The 20,375-nt window shown below is 38.2% G+C and overlaps 1 protein-coding gene across 2 annotated transcripts; it reads right to left on the reverse strand.

Annotated features, from left to right (window-relative positions):
- Window positions 1-806: 806 nt before the first annotated feature.
- On the reverse strand, window positions 807-17,298 carry LOC139796154 (ADP-ribosyl cyclase/cyclic ADP-ribose hydrolase 2-like). 2 transcript variants are annotated; one of them, XM_071743919.1, is made up of 11 exons: window positions 16,897-17,298; window positions 13,032-13,161; window positions 11,867-12,002; window positions 11,294-11,376; window positions 10,620-10,696; window positions 9,936-10,028; window positions 7,879-7,965; window positions 7,312-7,371; window positions 2,200-4,117; window positions 1,225-2,118; window positions 807-1,170 (listed from the first exon to the last, which is right to left on the reverse strand). In XM_071743919.1, exons 1-9 carry the CDS (start codon window positions 17,082-17,084, stop codon window positions 4,003-4,005), a joined length of 969 nt encoding a protein of 322 aa, XP_071600020.1. In that variant the 5' UTR covers window positions 17,085-17,298; the 3' UTR covers window positions 807-1,170; window positions 1,225-2,118; window positions 2,200-4,002. The 2 variants fall into 2 exon arrangements, with proteins under 2 accessions (XP_071600020.1, XP_071600021.1); XM_071743920.1 differs by lacking the exons at window positions 807-1,170; window positions 1,225-2,118 and adding an exon at window positions 5,635-5,792 and having other exon boundaries at window positions 2,667-4,117.
- Between the last annotated feature and the right edge of the window lie 3,077 nt (window positions 17,299-20,375).

A 20,375-nucleotide genomic window follows, 5' to 3' on the forward strand; every position in this document is an offset into this window, starting at 1 on the left:
CAGACATACAGTTCTGGAGGATCCCTCTCTGTGTGTACACACTGCTTACACAGTGTAGAGATATTCCTAATCAAATGACCACAAGTAAAAGATAAGTAATTACTTCACTGTTTGCTACTGAAAGGAAATATGTATTATATTTTCCTCCTTCATCTTCCTTCTATAAATGTCCAACATCATAATTTTCTTCACACTGTGAGGTTACCTATGTGCCACACAGATAGGCTCCAGGCACCAGTTCCCTCTCCCTGCACTGGAACTGTGCTGCTACAGCAAGGGAATGGGAATCCCCTCTGAACTTCTCTCCATAATTCACAGGAAACTGTAGGCAATCAGACACCCACAGGTTATAAATAAAATCTGGCAGACTGTATTCTTCACCTCTTAAATAAAATGGCAAGTAAGTTTAGACTGGGTGGAATCTGGAATTAAGCAAAACCTGAAAATCAAGAACACTTGTAAAGTGCTTGAGCCACCCTAAAATTTGGCTAAATTAAGATACTGTGTCACTCCATACTGAACTATTTTAAGCCAAACTTCTTGGCTCTGCTAAAAGCACCTTTCTTGCACTTTACCCACTCTGAAAAAGCATCAGGAAAACATCAGGATTAGTTCCAGCTAATCCAATTGAAAAGAAAACTATTGAAAGAGTTACCTTTCTTTGAACAACTGGTAGTGCACCACATCTTAGGCTTTCAGTTCCAGTTTCACTACATTTGAGACTGCAGATGGGAAGCACAGTTGTGTCATCTGCATATCACATCCAGGCCAATATGACAAAAATAAACACCAGCAGAAGAAGGACAGAGAGGTGACCAAGTTGTCCTTGCTTTATTCTCATAACTTCTTGCTACAGAGCTCAGAGTCTACATGTAGAAGGAGCCAGAGCAGGTATGAACAGATGTATACATATGCATGCATATACATGCTGAAAAAAAAAGAATTACTCTGAATCATGGCTTTTGTCAGATACAGTGGAACACATGCAGCAGAAAAAAAAAATTAGGTTAGCAGAAGAGGAGACTATATTTATTTCTAATTAGGAATGAAGAGTGTGACATAACTGAGTTCTTAAGTGGTCCACAAAATGGGCAGACAGGAAATAGAAGGAGCTTCCACAAGTCTGTCTGCAGAAATGCCCAGCACCTTGTAATGCTCTTGTATATCATTCTTGCCACATATATATACATATATATATATATATACACATATATATATATATACCTTGCCACAAGTAATTGGATATTAACAGATCTACACAGTATTGTGGCATCCAGCTGGAGTCAAAATGACATACAGAATGCTTCTATATCAAACATTTTCTTCCTTGAATACAGGTCCAGAGACAGCTGCTTTTGCAGTACTGCTTGTACAACTATGAATGACTGAAACATTTTGGATGTAGATTTGAAGCACCCTGCTGAACATTACCAGTTTACAGAGTTTACAGAGAAGTGGAGATGCCTTTTGGACATTAGGATTTCTCCACTTTTGGCACAGCTGTTAAATGAGACATTGCTAATCAGAGCATTCACCAACTCTTCAAGACAGAGCACAGGTATATCTGGCCCACTCTCATACCTAGCAGATTCTCACCACGTAAGTAGCACTTTGTAGATGTAGAAATAAAAAAGAGAGGCATTTAAGAGGTTCCCTAGCTCACAACTTTTTGTTGATGTCTCTTCCTCCCTCCTGCAGTAACAAATGACCTTATTGTTTCTTGTTTTGCTGACACTTCTGCTCCTCTGCTTCTGAGATGTAGTCACAATGTTCTTCCGCTCATGTTAAAACCATTATATTAAATTCAGAACAAACAATCCACACTCAGCTTGAAATTTGCTACATTTAAGGTCTCAGGAAGCTTATGTATCTAAAACTTTGCCTTCTTAGTTTTTTCCTGCTATACTTGTTGGTTAGATAAAAATCTTTACAGATCTTTCCAAGCTTTTCCAGCAAGTCTAAGACACTTGATTCAAAAGATACAGGAAGAAAAAAATTTACTGTCTTTGCTACCAAGTTGAAATAATGGGATAAGGAGCATGAACATTAGAAGTAAGAAAACACTGCAAGAAGTTTCTGAGTGTGATGTTCTTGATATAAGGTTAGGCAGTAAATAGCCTCAAATCATATCTATCCTATTTTTTATTTTACTTTTTCTTTCCCCCCCCCCCTAAAATAGAATTATTTAGCACTTCTAACAGTGTGTTTGGTATCATAAGTAATGACAGTAATGACAAACTTTTCCTAGGCTAGAAAACAAGAGGTGGCCAACTGGGATGCTTGGCTTGTGGATGGAAGTTTCCTAAAAGGCATATGGCTTGTTAATGGTACTAAGCTATTCTATGAATCCTACAGAACTATAATATACATAATATATATATAGGCCAGCTGGGAGGACAGCACTGGACCAAATGATGGCTTGGACACATAGCTCTGAGCTTCATTTGTATGATCTCTACAGCCTGTGACCCAAAATGTGCCATGATGTGATCTGCTGGGTGCATGTAGAAGATAGATCAGACTTGCTTGGTCTATGGAACAAACACCTCTCAATATTCTGGTAGCTGGCCTTAAGGGCAGCATCAAACAAGCAATAAAAATGAGGAGGATGTTGAAGGAACTTATCAAAGGTAAGGAACAATTTTGAGGCATTAATCCAGCCCAGATTTTCAAAGGTTTGTAAATTTTAATTTCAATACTTTTGCAAGTGTCTGAAACAGACACAAAAATCCTTCAAGCTGGAGCTTAGACCCAGCTGTGACCCGAGCAAATACAACTATGTGTGTAATATAAAGGGTTTTGCATTAAAATTAAATCAAAGATTATTACAGGAATGGAAGCCACACAACTAACAACATTATTTTTTATCTTTCAAACATACCAGATGATACAGTTGTACAAGGGACTGAAAGGATGTAAATCTACCAGGGAGCCCTAAATCAGATACACTGAGATAATGGGAGCAATCCTGTTCCAGTTTCCTGACAACCAGCTAATACAAACACAAATAAATATTACAGACACTAACACAGAATGTGCAACAAAACTTTATGTAATGCTATTTCCTAGAAGAACTACTATTTTTTTCCCCAAAGATTTACGTGTCATCTTGGTAGCTGGATGTCTTGGAGAGTCAGTAGACCATCAAGCTGGAACATTTAGATAATTCAGAGAAGGAATGCAAGAGACCTTCAAGATGGCATCTGCTGCCTCCTCAGAATATTCTGCAGCATGCTAAGTGAGTTCACTGGGAGAAGGCAGATGTCTGGCTTGGCAGCTTCTCATCTGAATTTGATATGGATAAAACACCCCATGGTGATCAGCCACCATATCATGGTGAAAAGCCTGTGGAAATTTCTAGACCCAATATTCCTGATTGTAAGCTACCCAGTGGCCAGGAAGCAGCCACCTGAAGAGCAACTGTGCAGGTGATAGAGCAATCAGTATTTTGTGGTAAAATACTGGGCAAACCAGAATCCCACTGGTAGTTTCAGGTAAGCTTGGAGCACATACTGGACCACTTAGGAAAATTTTTTTCATTCTTCCACTGTCTCACCTACTGCTTCTTGTACCAAGTGAGCAATCTAAGCTCTCTCCCATCTCAATTCCTATTTTCCCTTCCCAAAACATGATAATCAGACAGTTATTTTCCAAGGCCAAATGCTAGGATTGGTTTTATGAGCAAGTAGGCTGTGTGGGAGATGTATGACAGGCATGTTTGCACTTTTCTCTCTGAAACATGCTTACTTCTGGATAAGGATAAAAATAAATAGCAATGCATTTCTTCTGTTCAAGAAAAGGAAATGAAGGATGATGTTTTGTAGAAGCAGCAGAATAATTTTTGATATTAAAGTAGCTGGTACCTTGATAGAAGTATTCCGAGTTTTAATATGCAGGTGTAATACCAGTCCCAGAATTAGGATGACACTGCAGTTAGAAATTAGTTGAAGCCAAATTTTAGCCAGCAAAGGCAAACAGAGAACATGGATTCAGTTTTTTAACTTAGTACACTGAAGCAAATTTGAACAAAAAGCTTGCAAAAGAAACAAACATGAGCTTGTTCCAGCTGCCTCCTCTGTCTGAAGATACAGGTCCTCTTTGTGCTGCTGGTGCAGATCTGAAGAAAAGAAAACAAACAGGATGTTCACAGCCCAGAGCTGAGTTGGGATTCTTTTAAATATCAGGGGGTTGTTGCCAGGGATGAAGTTTGCAGTCCAAGTGCTAAGCTAGAAGCTTCTTTATGGGAGCTCATCACCAGATTCCCTTTGGCTGTCATGATTTTATAGACAAGGTATCTGTGCACAGCCTGGAAACACTTCTTTATATGTAATACCTGAGCCTCCTCATCTCTCCACATCAATTTACTGTCTCTGGCCTTATGCTTGACGTTATATAGAGCTCTTCTGGACAGCAGTGGTCCCAGAGGTCTTTATTTTTACAGCACTTTATACAGTATCTAGATCCCTTTTTAAGTCTCCCTGACATTCCAATAATGTAATAAATACAACTAATGGGTTACATCTGGCTTCCTCTTGGCTCCTGTTTATAAGCCATCTCTGCCATCTAGTGGGTGTTTTTTTACTTACAAGTTCAAACATCAGTGTGGACAATCATCTTTACTGTAAATTCATCAAAATATGTAGCAAATTAATTTTATCCTCTTCCTATAAAAAAAAAAACTATTGATAGGAAGGGAAACTATCAAAACCTGGTTTGGGAGTGATGCTTGTCCACATTTAGACTCAGTGGGAACACAGCTCAAGTCTGAAGAGGAGTTAAGGGGCTCTGTCACTACCCAAGAAGCCCCAGGAACATCCCAGCACCTCCTGGGCCACCTCTGTGCTGTCCTAATAAAGCCCTTTGGCTTGACCAGGTAACAGGAGCTGGAGTGATGCCAAAAAAAAAAAAAAAAAAAAAAAAAATCACTTGCACAGCTCTGATGATTTTGGCTTCTGGATATTATTCTTTGGAGGCTGAGAAGCCAACCATCAGCCTTGTTACTGCAAGTGGCTACTGTGAGAGGGGATGCACCAGCTCCTGCATGCCTGCACTCACTGTTTGTTGTGGAAGTACCAGCACTGAGTGTACACTGAGCACACACACTCAAAGCTTTTCCCAGCAGCTTTTCCCAAACTTTTCCCAGTGCTAGTGGTGATACCACTACTGACCAAACTGCCCCCCTGGGGGTTAATGGACTGTCTATCCCCAGAGAAAGATAATCATCACACCATTTGTATACAGCTGCTTAAGGCTGTTTCTGAAAGGGCAGCTGATTTCAGTGGTGTTATTTATTGCAGAGAAGTCAGTGATCTGGGGAAGAGCATAAGCAGTCATTGGCTGGAAGTATTTTGGGTGCTTGGATTTCAGGGAGAGGCAATGAGAGCAGAGTGGGAAGCTCTGTCTTGATTAGGGATAGCACAGACATGAAGGGAACCAAAGCCATCCCATTGCCATGCATACAGGGGGAAATAGAAGCCTCAGGAAGGGAAGAATCAAGAAAACTTTCAAGGAGGAACAACTGAGTGCCTTAGAATTCACCCCAGGAGAGTGTGAGACTGGTGCTGAGAATATGCCAGTGATTGTGTTAAGTACCAGCATGGATGGAAAGGAAGGGGTGGCTGCTCCCCTGCTTACATCCTGCAAGCTCTATGTGGAAATACTGGAGAACTGGGAAGAGCATCCCTTAGGTGAAAGGAAAAAGACTTAATGGTTTCCAAAAGCCTCCTCATCCAGGTTCCCTCAGCTGAGGAATGTACCCACATCACAAAATTTTGAGGAAAATGGTTTAAAACCTGGGAGAAGAGAAAAAAAATCTTCTGTTAAGAGTTCAGGTTATTGTCTTTTTTTTAAAGTCCTGTTAAGTCCTTCTTCATCCAGTTTGTTAACATTGTCACCATGTTCATAGCTGACATCCTGCATGGGACAACTCTGTTTTCCTTTGACACATAACCAAAAGCCTTACCATGTACTGGAATGACATACAGCAAGGAAACCAACCATGCAAGTGGTATCCAGTGCCAAGCAAATGCCTTAACAGGACTGGGAGCCTGTTCTATGATCTACTACCCAAAAGGAGTCTGGAGCTATCAGTGATACCTAAAATGCCTCTGTTTTCATCATCCATGTGTGGTGCTGGGATGTAATCTGGGTGTAAGAAGAAGTGCTGTCATGTGACAAGATGAGGAAAAGCTTTCAGTGACCAGAAAATACTTATTTTCTTTTTTAAGGGTGTATTAAAAACTCATCATATGCATACAGAAGGTGATATACACCACCTTTTCTCCATTGCATGAAGCACTACTGCCACACACCCAGAGGCAGCCAGGCAGGAGTCACACCTCACTGCTGCCATAGCCAGGGACAGCAAACCAGGTTTTTCAAGAAGAAATTATCATTGCAGTATTACATACCCAGATTTGCAGGTGCTTGAATTAGGGCAGAAGGGACAGTAGGAGGTTGGTTGTGGCCAAATATATGGATTATGAATAAAGATAATGTAACTAGAGAACAGTTTTTTAGGCATCTACATATTCTGCATCTTTCCAAACTGTGAGAAAGTTTTCATATTCAGATGTTCAAGTTCTTTATGTGTACCTATACATGCAACATCATGCAGATTAAGAGTCTTAGACAACTGAGGACAATGATCTTTACTGTAAATTCATCAAAATATGTAGTAAATTAATTTTATCTTCTTCCTATGGTAAAGAAAAATATTGATAGGAAGGGAAACTATTAAAACCTAGTCTGGGAGTGATGCTTGCTAATGAAGAAAGTTGTATCTCAGAAGTAAGCTGTATTCTCTGCAGAAAACCCACTGCTCCAAAATAAATACATTAAAATATAGAAATTGGGTTTGTACACAAAACAGGAGATGAAAAGAAAACTTCCTCAAAATTTGGAACCAAAAGTTTGAGAAATGTCCTTTAGATCTGTTGCTATTTGACCACCTACAGTTTCATTATGCAAGGAAGATTATTAATGAAAACAAGTTCAAATTTGTAATAAGATTTTGCAGCAGCACACAGATATTTACAGACTCCATTCATCCCAGCAGTGATGAATACAGTGTGACTGATGAGAACTGATTAACACCTAACTTTGAATAGCAGGTGCTCACAGACCATTGTGTACAATTTGTGGACAGAAACTGCTTAATCAATACACCAAGTAGTAAATTCAAGAACACTGTGTAGTGCATGAGGGGGATATATAATAGAAGGCAGAGGTTGAATCCATTGAACTGATGACTTCTGGATTATTTATTTGGTTGTAATGACACTTGGGATGGGCTGAACTTCTTTTACTTACGATGAAAGGGTACACTTAGAATCATCAGGGTAATCCAGGCAGAGTAAGAGCATTACAGACCTGTGAAGATATAACTTGATTTAGCAGCTTTCAGGCAGATAAAAGAGGAAGACAAATGAAAACCAATTAAACACTATTATCATGCCTAAATTTTCCCTTCAGTTATATTTATCTTACAATCTACTGTGAATAACTAGAGCTGTGACTACTACTGTGAAAAACCAGTAATTCTGCAGAAATTCAATTGTCTTTTAAACTGTTGTTAGACTTTCAATCCAAATAAAGACTTTTCAGTGAAGTGGAACACACAAGGTCATCATCTGAGTCTGACAGGGGGTAAGTACAAAGGTCCCCTTAATTATGCAATTAATGATACACTGTATTTTCTTCTCAATTCATTGATGAAAAATGACAAGCCTGAAATATGTGACATCAGCCCTCCAACATACCAGTCTCTTACTGAAAACACAATATTAATGTTTCTTAAGTATTAGAAGGTAAGAAATCATTTAAAATAGTTGGGGTGTTAGTGCAAATACACCGTATTAATGAAGGATTTTCACTTACTTGTAATTGTCAGTGCAGGTGACATCAAAGCCAAGGGTTTTCAGTCTGTCTTCTAATATCTTTACAGTATGAGTTCCACAGGATTCCCTGTGAGAAAGGATTCTATTATTATTATTGCAAATCTTTTATTATCTAATTTCCTTTCACCCAACTTGATGGATAGTAAAGTAAATCCCCACTGTAAAGTAAATCCCATTACTTTGCCTCCCCTATATTCCTTAACACCTACAGAAAACTGATGAACATTGTAATTTAAAATGTTTCATTTGCTTTACAGTTGCTTAACATTTTTAAACTCAGTTTTCAGACTGAAGATTCACTTCAGCCACTGCAGCATTTGCAGGTTCTATCAACCAATATTCCCACCTTTAATACCTTTAATATTCCACTAGACAAACAAAAAAAGAACAAAATAAAGTTGTAAAATAATAAGTGATTAATTTGTAATATTCTTTGGCAGTTATTTAGGTGGTGCTAAAGTTGGTGCTATCTGTCTTTGAAGAGTAAGTTGGTTATAATAAATTAGAATTACTCTTGTTGTTAGAAGCCTTACTCTCTCTTGAATACAGAAAACCAGAAAAAGGAGAGAAAAAAACACAGAAATAATCCTAAACCCATCTTCTGTGTCTAGGATGTGGGTTTTTTTATTTGTGGTCCAAATAGCAAAAGAAAGTTTAGGATAGCACTAAACCTACTGAAATCTTTAAATCTTGCACCAACCTGCTGCTTATTCATTGGCCATTAAAAACACATGACTCTAAAGAAATCATAAGGGGGCCAACAAAATTAATAAAAAATACACAAATACTAATATGCATCCAGACAAGCACAAACTGAAAGATAAATTAAGATTCAGCACTTGTCTTAATTTTTCTTTGTAACAAGGGCAATTTTTGCAAAGGTGAGCCCATATTCTTTGATTTAAAGGCTGAAAATTCCATAGTTCATAGCTCCACAGCTCCACAGACTCCACAGGACTGTGGTGAAATTTGTGGTCTGAGTTCCCCATGCCAAAATTGAATGAAAGAGAAGCAAAGAGATATCTGAGATGTGAAAGGGAAATGGCACAAAATGAGTGGATGCAACTGAGTAGCAAGCACATAAACCTCACATTCCTGAAAAAGCAGGTGACACCAGGGATCCAGCCATCAGTGCTGGATATGGTGACATTTTTGGCCATTTTTCTGGTTCTTTTCAGCCATTTTTCTGGTTCTTTTCAGCCAGGGTAGTTTTAAGACCAATAAAGTGCCACTTATATTCAGCTGCAGGGACACTGCAGATGGTTGGGGTAAAACCCTGTTCCTCTATTCCTCCACCCCTGATTCATCTATGTCCATTTGCAGTGATCCCCACAAAAACTATAATTAATACACTAATTCTTCCTTTGATCAGTCCCAAACCAAGCATAATTTATGGCCTGATGATTTCACTTGTATTACTTCAGAGTCTGTTCTCCACTGTGTTCTGTTGAAATTGTCACTTGGTCTTGGGCTATTTACCAACAGGCTGCTCTGTCTGGAGTAATCTGTTTTGATTTGTTTATTCATTTGGTTTTATTTATTTTTTCTTTTAAAGTAGATTAACAGGAATATAAGACATTTTTATTATTAAATTAAGTACTGAGAGAAGATGAGCCCTCTGGTGGTAGTTTTCTGCTTCTACTAATTTTCAAACAGTTGAGAAGGGTGAAAATGAAAATAATGCATATGGCAAGACAAAAGAAATATTTCATGTCAGCATTTAATCTGAAATTCAAATTGACTCTGCTCTTAGTAAACCTGCGTGTGCTATATTTTCACTGAAGATCTGATACACACCTACATCCCTCTAGCTAAGAGTGGACTCCAGACATAATATTAGAATTTATTTATATCTTGTCTAATTCTGGTAATTCTATACTCTTTGGGAATTGCAAGGAGTGATTTCTGTGGTAGTGAAAGCACCTAAAATATTCTTAGCTTAACTGCTATGCAATTATAATAAAACAAAAAGCTAAGATGAAATTTCAAAGACAGATCCAAAAAAAAGAAATTAATTTTTTGGAAGACCTGACTTACCTATCTGGTCCTTCAATATCATCCACAACCCAGATGACAATTTTTGAGATTTTGTCTTTCTGGAGATTAGGTATTTCATAATCTGCAAAAAAACTGATTTAAGAAACCAATTTTTAGAACCATAAAGAGCACAAAAAAGAAATAAACTTTTTTCCCTTTGCATTATTCAAGGCTCTGTTCATGTTGTAGGAAATGGGCTTGCTCAATTTAACATTTATACCTTCTGATTACAAGCAGAGCAGAAAAAAGATGATTCACATTCTGAATGTCCTCAAATGTCAAAGACATTTCATCAGAAGTTTTGTTTTCATGTTCCTTGTAGTATAGACGTGCTCTCCTTGGAGATGCAGCTCAACAGAAATTTTGTACCACTCATCTTTTTTAAGACATATGCATTTTGCCACAGCATTTTGGCTGACTTGAAGAATGTTTTCAAAGAGCCTTTATCCTGCTTGCCACAGCAGTTTGTAAAAGAGAGGAATCAAAAGGATTGTTTGAATCCATCTCATGTTATTTCTGACAGCTGGGGACAATTAGCAGTTGTTCACACAGCTCAGCAGACTTTGATGCAACAGGCTCTTCCAGCCACCCTTCCCATGCAGCAGAAGACCCAAACAACTGCTTGACTTTTTTTTTATTAGGCATCAGGCATTATTGTACAAATAACTAAGAGAGTTTTCTTACCCTGGCACTGGATAAGCTCCTCCAACTGCAGAGCCATTCAACAAGACATGTATCACCCCAGAACTGTGCTGTGCATACTGAAATACATAACAAGTTTTTTTTCAGAACTCATCTTACAGATTTACCAGATGATTTAGTATTATTGTATTGCAAGCAACAATGAATAAGGAATGAATTTTCCACAAAGAACACCACAGTTGTGATAATAAAAACAAACTAGCACTCTACCAAGTCACTGCAGTAGAAAGGACATGAACTAATTAGGCAATGCATTAATTTAGTGTACATTCTCCAACTATTTTTCCAAATATAGGAAGAAAGGATTTTGGGAACCTCTTGGATTTGATCTGTGAACAAAGGGTGTCCATCAAAGATGTCACATGTCACTTAGGACATGTATTCAGCAAAAAAAAATAGTGTGCTTGTTGTACTTACTGTATTATTAATATATATTAATAAAGCTAGAAGACTTTTACTACACAATTAAGTAAGTTAAGGTGAAAGTTAGGTTCCTCTTGCTGAAACAACTGCACCCACTCTAAAAAAGTGTATTTGTATTAGAGGAAATAATCCAGCACAGTTACAGACTGAAATCTGTTTTGATCAGGCAACGTTTTCCTGAATTACCCAGAACACACTCATTAATGTACACTCAGGACTAATGCACTATTTACTGTGGCTGATGCTATCCTCCAGAAAGACTCCAGAGCATTGTTTTCACATTCCTCTGTAGTAGGGCAGGATTCATAGTCCAGTTCTGTGGGAAGACATTTGATTTGTGTTATTAAAGAGATGGCAATGACCATAAAATGTTACCTTAGAAAGCAACTAACTATATTCCTGTTTTACTCACTGAACATACAATGATGGAATCACAGAATAATTTGGGTAAACACACAAGATGGTCTCATGCAACACTGAAAACTGAGAGTTGTATTTTTTTTTTCTATCATTTTCCATCCTCTGCAGTTTATAAAAACAGTAACATTCTGTGGATCAAATAGTTTGGCTGAAAAAGGAACTCCCTGTTCAAAGAACTGAGAAAGAGGTTTATCCTCTGTTTGGATTTTACTGTTTGTTCCCTGACTGCAGTGTTGATTATTCCCACAAAACAGAAGAGAATGAGACAGTGAAGCTATCCCTAATTTTTCTTGGGGGAAGAGCAAAATTAACTCCTCCAGAACAGAGCAGTTGGTCTCCATTATGGTTTTACAGACAGATATTTAATATAGCACCCATCAGCTTACCAGTGCTGTTTGCCTGCCCACACCAGTTTAGGAGGTCTCCAAAGAAGCCAAACAAAGTATCAGCCACAGACATGAAGCGTCGGCCTCTACCAGCAAAGCTACTGACTAGCAGCTGATTATTTTCCCAGAAGAGAGACTATGCAAAAAAGGGGAAAAAAAACCCAAACAAAAAACAGACAAAATGAACCATCACTTGAGAACGGACACAATGAGATTATGCAGTGTGGAAAAGTTTAAAACAGATTCTGGTATTTCTTTCAAAATCAAGCTAATAACCAGAAATGTAAGCTCTCTGTTAAGAGGAACATATTTTTTTCACAGCAGCACAAAATCTGATCACTACAGGCTTGAGGTGCACTCGTACCCTGATGAGAATGGGCAGCTTTGCCTTCCTCAGCAGACAGACTTAGAAAAAGGGAGAAAAAAGAAAAGACAGATACTTATAAGCCAGATATATCTTACCATAATTCTGTCACACCACTATGTTGGCTTATGGTGTGAAAAAATCATCCATCTAGCTGTTATTTCAGTGTTTGTAAAACTCCTTCATAAATTAAGCTATGTTGACAGCATTTGTTGGGTTAGTTTCTATCAGTTAGAGATAAGGAATAATTATGCTAGAGGAAAAACTGCTTTAAAGCACAACCTCTTAGGGAAGGCCACAGCACAGGTTTTGATGGGTTATGAGGGCATGAAAAGCTGTGGGTTTTGTACTTCCACACTTCTCTGCAATTGCCAGAACCTCAAGCCCTTTCTGCATTGTCCTAATCTCCTTTCTGCTTGTTTGTTTAACGTGTCAATGTTTAATGTGCCATTGCCCAGAGACTTGGCTGTGAGGAGTGGAAGCAAAAGATAATAGCAAGCACAGAGCTTTGCCAGCAGAGCTTTGAGCTAAAGAAGGAGTGGAGGTTCAGGGACAACAACAGAGTTCCTGGCATGACAGAAAAATTGGGGGATCTTTGTAGAAGCAAAATGGAGAAGTTGCTGCATAAAATAAATGCAGCCAAACACACTGGAAAATGCAATCAAGCTTGTAAACTACAGACAGGCCAAAGATGATGAATCATGAGTAAACCACAGAGTGACTCTTAGTCAGTTTTGAACTGTGTGATGGAAAATCTGCTGGATGTCACAGTACTGTTAACATAACTTTAATAATCATTACCTTGTTAGGTGGAATTGTGTGCAATGACAGGTTGATGTATAACTCGTAGTCCTTAGGGAGAATGCTGCAAGGATCCTTGTTGATAAAAGCATTTTTAAATGCCTCCCATATCCCTGAACAGTTCTTCTCACTGTAATCATTGAAACAAACAGCAGAATTGTTTTTTTCAAATCAAAGGAAGAAAGACATTTGTTCCAAACTTCTTCAAAGTCCCAAATTAAAAAACTCACAAGGTTAAGATAGAAAAATGAAGTGAGGGTGGTTGAAAACTTGCAATCCAGAAAGAACTTACAGGTTTTGTCTTTTCCTTTGACTGGTAACAGAAGCAGATAAGGAAGTAGCAGCAATGAAAACAGCAGTGTGATATTAGAAATACATAGTAATTCAACAAATATCTTAGCAGGTACAGTTTACTATCACTGTGTAGCAGCTACATGAATCCTCTTAGGTTTCAACATTTAAACTGATCATTTAGGGGGGTGGAAATAAGATCTTAGGCTGTGCACTTTGACAATTCCCTTCTGCCAGCTCTGTCCTGGGGACAATAATCACCCATGGAAGGACAAGACAGACCTAGGGATGGAAGTGTCTGAACTCTCTGGGTTTGCAGGATCTCATCTGTCACAGCTTTGGACCTGCCTGTAGTAATTAAAAAGGAAATTGCCAATTTCACCACTTTCCTGTAGTTCCTTCCCCACCCAGGCTGTGGCAATGTCTATGCTGGGAACACTCTGCAGAACAGTATAATGTATTTTATGTGCATGCAGCATTCACAGAAGCACAGAATTATCACAGTTGGAAGAGACCTCTGAGATCACCCAGCCCAACTGCCAACCCAGGAAAAAACACCATCTCACCAGAGCATGTCCTGAAGTGCCTCATCTACAGGGGTTTTGAATACCACCCCCATGGGAAGCCCCTTCCAGTGCCTACCTACCCTCTCAGTAAAGAAATTCTTCCTAATCTCTAGATTAAATCTCCCCTGGCACAACTTCAAGCCATTTCCTAAAGTCCTATCATTATTTACTTGAGAGAATTGGGCAACACAGCACCCACCTCATTGCAACCCCTTTTCAGCTGTAATTACTGCAGTAATTGCAAGGCTGTAGCTTCAACATCAGTAGCCCCAATAACTAAACCAAACTGCCATTACAGTGTTTTGCTCATTTAATGTCATCCATATACAGTGTTTTGCTCATTTAATGCCATCCACAGACACCAAAGTTTCTTTTGTTTCTTCTCCTCATGATGTTCTTAAGGAGCTGCTTTGTGATGCTGAATGTCACAGATAAAGTGACACTGTGAGGAGCCAAGCAGCTCCCATGCAGGAAGCAGACCATAGATTCCAACAGCTTTTGGAATCAGGATTGCTTCCAACAACTACTTAAAAAAAACAACCCAATATATCATGAGCAAATATGGGATCTTGATCTGAATATCTTCAGTAATGCCACATGAGCCTTGATCAAGAGCTCCAATGTTTAAATAGCTTTACTTGCTAGAAAGGAGATTTCCACCCTATTTCTGATTTCAAACTGTTAAACTTCAGCTTCTGACAACTGTATATACTTATGTCTCATTCTGATAAAGAGCTGTCTGCACTCACTCATGCTAGTACCTGAAAACTGTGATCAACTAAACTCTTTAAAAGCTTTCTTGACATTTGAATCCAGCAGTAATTTTCTGGTTAATTCACTTACTGCATTTTTTTTTTTCTTTATGTCTTCTCATCAAGGTTTCTGCTGTTACTCAAAATTTCTTAGCTGGCAAAAATACTTTTTGAAACTACAGGGTAGGGGAGGACTGCAGTTCAGGACAATTGATTCCAATCTTCATAGATGCTGGTAAGTAATTTATTTCATAATTAGTCAGTTAAAAAAAAAATGTTTTCCAAGCTTCCAGTACATACTACCAACAAAGAAATCTGGGGAGGAATGTGCTACAAGAATATTTGTCTAATAGAGCATACTGCTACTAGAAAAATTCAAATGTGATTTTCACTCAAATCCCTCACTATTACATGACAGCAACATTTTGTAAAATGCCTCTATAACTGTCATTTTGCATGCTCTGTTTTGCCATAAAGGAAAGTTTTCCTTATGTTTCTACAAACATCCCTATGTTTTGGGAATGCTGCAGGGTAAAGTCATGCTTTGCTAGCTTCTTTCCTGCTAGGAAAGTATTTTTAAAAAATTACTCTTAAGTGCACATACATTCAGAAACAAAACCTATTCAGGTGGCTATGTAAAAGCTACACTGGGGGCAATTAAGAGACAGACAATAAACAGAAAGGGTTATAAATAATTACAACATCTGTTTTGGACCTATGCAATAAATTTCCATTTAGTTTAGATTACACTATTTGCTTATAGATATAAGGGAAAGAATAAAAACCACATAATGTGAAATTAATTGTGCATCTCTTCTTTTTGTAATGCCATCCCAAGCCTTAATTCAGATGTCCAGCCTGGTTTCATACTGTTCTGAGTAAGCAAACTTCAATCAATGTGTTAAGACTTCTCAAATGTAGAATTATGAAAATTTCACAGGAATTAATTATACCACAAAACTGTCATGAACATGAGACATAGAAATACTTTCAAGAACACTGTATTTACATTTCTAAAAGCCCAAATCAGTTAATGATTAATTTAAATTTCCACAATAACAATCCTTTCTGCTGCTCATTTCAGTGTATTGTATTATTTAGTCATGTCCTGCTTCAGATATAAATGAAGTGCAACAGGAATCACCTATCTAGAGGCTAGTGGAAGACCAGACTTCATGTACCTACACAATTCTTAAATTAGTTCAGTTTTAGCAGTTTATATAATATATTATCTTGTGTTGAAATCTACAGTTGCAGTTTACTGGCACTTTCCACTGTGATGTGTTTATAAATTTGCCAGACTCAAAATGTTCAGCTGAAATTTTCATTCCATGTCACTGGCATTAGGATGATGATTTTCTTTCATGAGGCACTTGAACCAGAATGTTTTTGATTAATTAAAAATGTTATTAGGTAGAAACACGTTGTTTTACCTTCGTTAAAAGCCATGAACCTGTATTCAGTCCTGTTTCTTCCTGTTTTGTATCAGGAACTGAAAATGCAAAGGTTGGGGGATGGAGGTCATATTTGCAGACATTGTGCAACATAATCTGACAGGGTTTATGGCTGCAGGAACCCAGCCAGGTCCCCTCTGCAAATACCTCTTCAAACTATCAGGAAAAGATTTAGTGGCAGAATAAAGAACTGAACTCTGGGAGACTGTCCTTAGTTTTTTTTCCTTTTTATGAAAGCCCAGACAGTGTAAGGAAGAGGGGAAAAAAGGGGCCTTTTGAGCAAAGTGTGTCTTATGTCCAGTTCTGTGTAATTAACACACTGAAAGATCATGGAGAATCACACTTCAGCACTTGATTCCTACTTGATTTTCCAGGTGGATGAACTAAACAGTCTCAGTACCACCAGACAGTTTTAAAGTGTGCTGCTTTTTCCTTTTATATGACCTGACACACAAGTCATGCAAAATAAAGCTGGTCCTCCCAGGAGCATTGTCATTTTTGGTACTTTAGAAATACCATCCCAACCACATCTGTGTTGTGTCCTCCTTACAGAACACTAGGGGCACTAGGGGAGGAGAAACGTGAAATAAAAAGCAGAAGATAAAACTCTTGCTTTGATTACACTACTTTTATTAACATTAAATGCATCGAGGTGCATTTTTTTTTTTTTTTTGCTTCCAGACATCTACAAGTACATTGGCTTCCAAAGGATCACTTTCATGGCTATAAGCAAAACACCAGGCTTCTGATTAATAACAATTTTGATGATAAAAAAAAATAATACAGACAAGCAAAAACTTACCCAACAGCAGGATTCACAAGTCTAATATACTCATAGCATCTTCCAGTGACAATACTTTCCAGGTTTTTCGTTGTACCTTCACCTTTCCATTTCCTTCCCTGCACTTCTGAGCAGCTGTTTATAATCAGGATGGAGACAAGCAGGAGGGACAAAAAAGGGCTCTTCATCATGAATTCTTGACAACCCATGTTCTTAAAATAGAGGAGGGGGAGGGAAATGGAGAAAAGAGATCTAAATTATATAATTTAAATGGAAAAGTGGAAGCTTGACATTTAATAGTTGCAATACTGGCTATAGATCTGTCCACCAGAAAGTTAGGACGGAAATCTGAATCTTGCTGGGAACTGCAATATAACTGTTTCCTGGAACGATTGCAGCACAGGGATAAATACATCACTTCCTCGTGTCTAACTTGTTGCCCACTTCAGAAAAACGAGACTTTTACGCTCATGACATTGCCACCTGGTGATAACCGGGCAGAATTACAGTGTACTTCAGGAAAAAGAGAGAAAAAACACCCTTCCTACTTCAGGATTTATGATGCTTTATGTCTCTTAATTCTCATTGCTATGCTTGTATGTTCCTAAAACATCACAAACACTTGCACACAACATATTTTAAACCAGTTTCTTTTAATTTTAAAGGAGTTATATTTTCTTTTTTTTTTTTTTTTGCAAATATTTCTCTAGTGGCTAAAATTTTCCGAAATACACACCAAGATCAAAAAATAATAATAATTAACTATGTAGGTAAAGCATAATTGCATAGCAATGATTGCTTGGGTACCCAAAATCTCAGGTGAGGTTGGATCAACTCTGGTTTTGGTCAACTCTTTTTCTACCTCTCCTCTGGATACTGACAGCAACATTTTTGTGCAACAGTATGTGAAGTCTTCTTCATTTATAAAACCTCCTTGGAAGCAGGAATCAGTTGTAACAAGAGCCAAAAAGATTAAGATGTGTTTCCTGTGCACTGAAGAATCTCTGTAAGTTTTGTTTACTCTAACTCTCCCTCCAACTTCTTTTCTGTAAGTACTTTGTTAGATCATCAAACAGCATCAATTAATCTAATATTCAGTGTGAATATTCTGTGGTATACATAATTTTTTTTTTTTTTAAATAAAATAAATTTCAAGCTTATTTTGCTTGTGAACTCACATTACTGAGGAACATGATGGTCCTTTTTCTATTAAGTAGTCTCCATGCTTTGAATGTATCTCTTTATTTGTGATCATTTCTTTGTGAATGTGTCTCTTTATTATTTATACAGTGTCATGCTTCCATTGATGCACTGCTACTCAGCTGAAGAATTTTGCTGGAGGCAAAATCTTGCTAACCACTGAGCAAACAGCTGGTGATGGACTTCTAAAATGTGATAAAAAGATCAGCAGTTGGCTTGTGACTTGCAGCAGAGTCTTCAGGAAAGCCAGATTTAGCCAGAAATCCATGTGTAATATTGTACTCAATTTGGTGTACAAATGCTGTACTTCACTTACTACTCTGATGCTTTTTTTTCCCTGTTTCTCCTTCTAACCTCTCTGAAAGAAATCCAGGGTGGTAGGGCATAGGCATGTTAATCAAATTATTAGTCACTACTTTGGGTTTAGGATTAGAGAATGTAATAACCAACACGAGTCAATGATTTATTTATTTTGTTTAATTATCAACTTTGCTGCCACCAAATTTGGGTCAGTAATTTCAGAGCTAAGAGAAACCAGATGCAGCACTGATGTGATTTTCTACATAGAAAAGGGAAGAAATTGTCACCAATTTTAGCACCAAGACTAAATAAAATTTCTGCTTAAAAGGGACAGTCTAAACCAAAAAGACATAAAGATGAAGTTTTGAAAAGGCTTTTCTCCAAGGACCCACCAGGTTAGGACTCATTGACTTCAGAAAGAAGATGTAGGTCCTGCTTAGTGGTGTTCTCCAAAAATAAGACAACGTCCCAGAGCAAATGAAAGTAAATCCAACAACTGCTGGAATTTTACCTCATGCCCTGTGGAGCTCCCATTCCTCAGTGGCAACTTCCAAAAACAACTTCAGACCAGACAGGCCTCATGATCTCATTCAGCACAGCCATTTCTAAGTTATTTTTAGTTTTGATTTAAATCTTTGCATGATGGCTCAACAAACACATTTCCAGACAAAAATTTTTCCAGTGGTGTGATAGCCTTCAGAGTCAAAGCTTAGCTTTGGCCTGGACTTGTCTACCTTTAGCTGTCAGTAACTCCTTATGTCTTTTCCTGCTACATTAATGAAGACTCTACCCTCAGAAATCTTCTCCCTGTATAAATTTCTTGTAGATAACAATGAAATCTTCCCATTATTTGTGCAAGCAAAATTCTATATTTAATCCCATTGTCAGGCACTCCAAGTATTGGACTTAACTGCCACAACCTGGCTGTCCATTTTGCCCCCAAGCTCTGGCAATTCATGCTGGATGAAGATCACTGTCCCTCTCTCCTAGAAGAGGTTATTGCCCATGAAGCAGTCAGTCAAATTGGCAGCATATCTGTTCTGGAGATCTCTAGTTCACAAACTTAAAGAGTAACTCAAACAACCATGAACTTCAGTCTGTTTATATCCTGAAGCCCAGGAAGATGAGAACTGACATGTTCTTTCTTGTTTTTTCTACCAGATGGGAGTGGTAACTTTCAGCAGAAGGAAGGTGTAGAGGGTTGGAACATTATTAATCCCCTATTACGACTCAGCCATGGATTGCTGGCAGAATAACCCCAAATCTGTCCAACTTCATCCTTTCAGCCTGGAAATCTCACCTTGGAATTGTTGGTATTAACGAGCTCCTCTGTGCGCAAAGAACTTTAGCAAACAGAGTTTCTTGAAGCTTTGTGTCTTCAGTGCACAATTCATCTACCTAAAGCAGTGACCCAAAGTCTGGGCCACTCCCTTACACACCAGGATACACCCTCTGTACAAGGAATGCACAAGCCCAAAGCCAGGGCTGTGCTTACCAGCCAAGCAATAAATGCAACCATGTGCTGCCTGCCCAGCTGCAAACCACCCCTGCTTTGGTTTTCTTCCCTGATTGTGGAACTGTTTTTTGTTTGGTTTGGGGTTTTTTTGTTTTGTTTTGTTTTGTTTGCTTTCCCTGAACTGGCACAAATTTAACCTTCCAAGATTGGCACATATTGGCAGATACAATGAAGCAGGTCATGGTGTTCCGAAGTCCTTGGAGGTTGAAAGGACAAATGTAAAAGGAAACACCCAACACCGCAATTGCTTAAGCCTCATTTCCTTAGATAAAGAGATAAAAAGATTATTGAGCACATCGTGAGCTAGATAACCCTCACTTCGTGATCCCTCCTTCTCAATTCACTGTCTACTACCAGCAAGAATTTCACATTTCATTCCCAAGCATTACATCGAGGAATGCTGGACTAAAAATAATGTGCTTTTACTTGGAATATTTCAATCTGGCAACAATTCGCTGCTTACATCTATGAATTAGCCAGCTCT

The sequence above is a fragment of the Heliangelus exortis genome, chromosome 4 (assembly GCF_036169615.1).
Source record: "Heliangelus exortis chromosome 4, bHelExo1.hap1, whole genome shotgun sequence".
NCBI classification, from domain to species: domain Eukaryota; kingdom Metazoa; phylum Chordata; class Aves; order Apodiformes; family Trochilidae; genus Heliangelus; species Heliangelus exortis.

Bases quoted from the DNA above. Each gene is read 5' to 3' on its own strand.
- LOC139796154 (XM_071743919.1), bottom strand. From the start codon at position 17,084: ATGGGTTGTCAAGAATTCATGATGAAGAGCCCTTTTTTGTCCCTCCTG. The intron at 12,003-13,031 runs GTAATGATTATT...TTTTTTGCATAG, and splicing joins ACACAATTCCACCTAACAAG to TCTCTCTTCTGGGAAAATAA. The intron at 10,029-10,619 runs GTAAGAAAACTC...TTCTTAAATCAG, and splicing joins GGAGCTTATCCAGTGCCAGG to TTTTTTTGCAGATTATGAAA.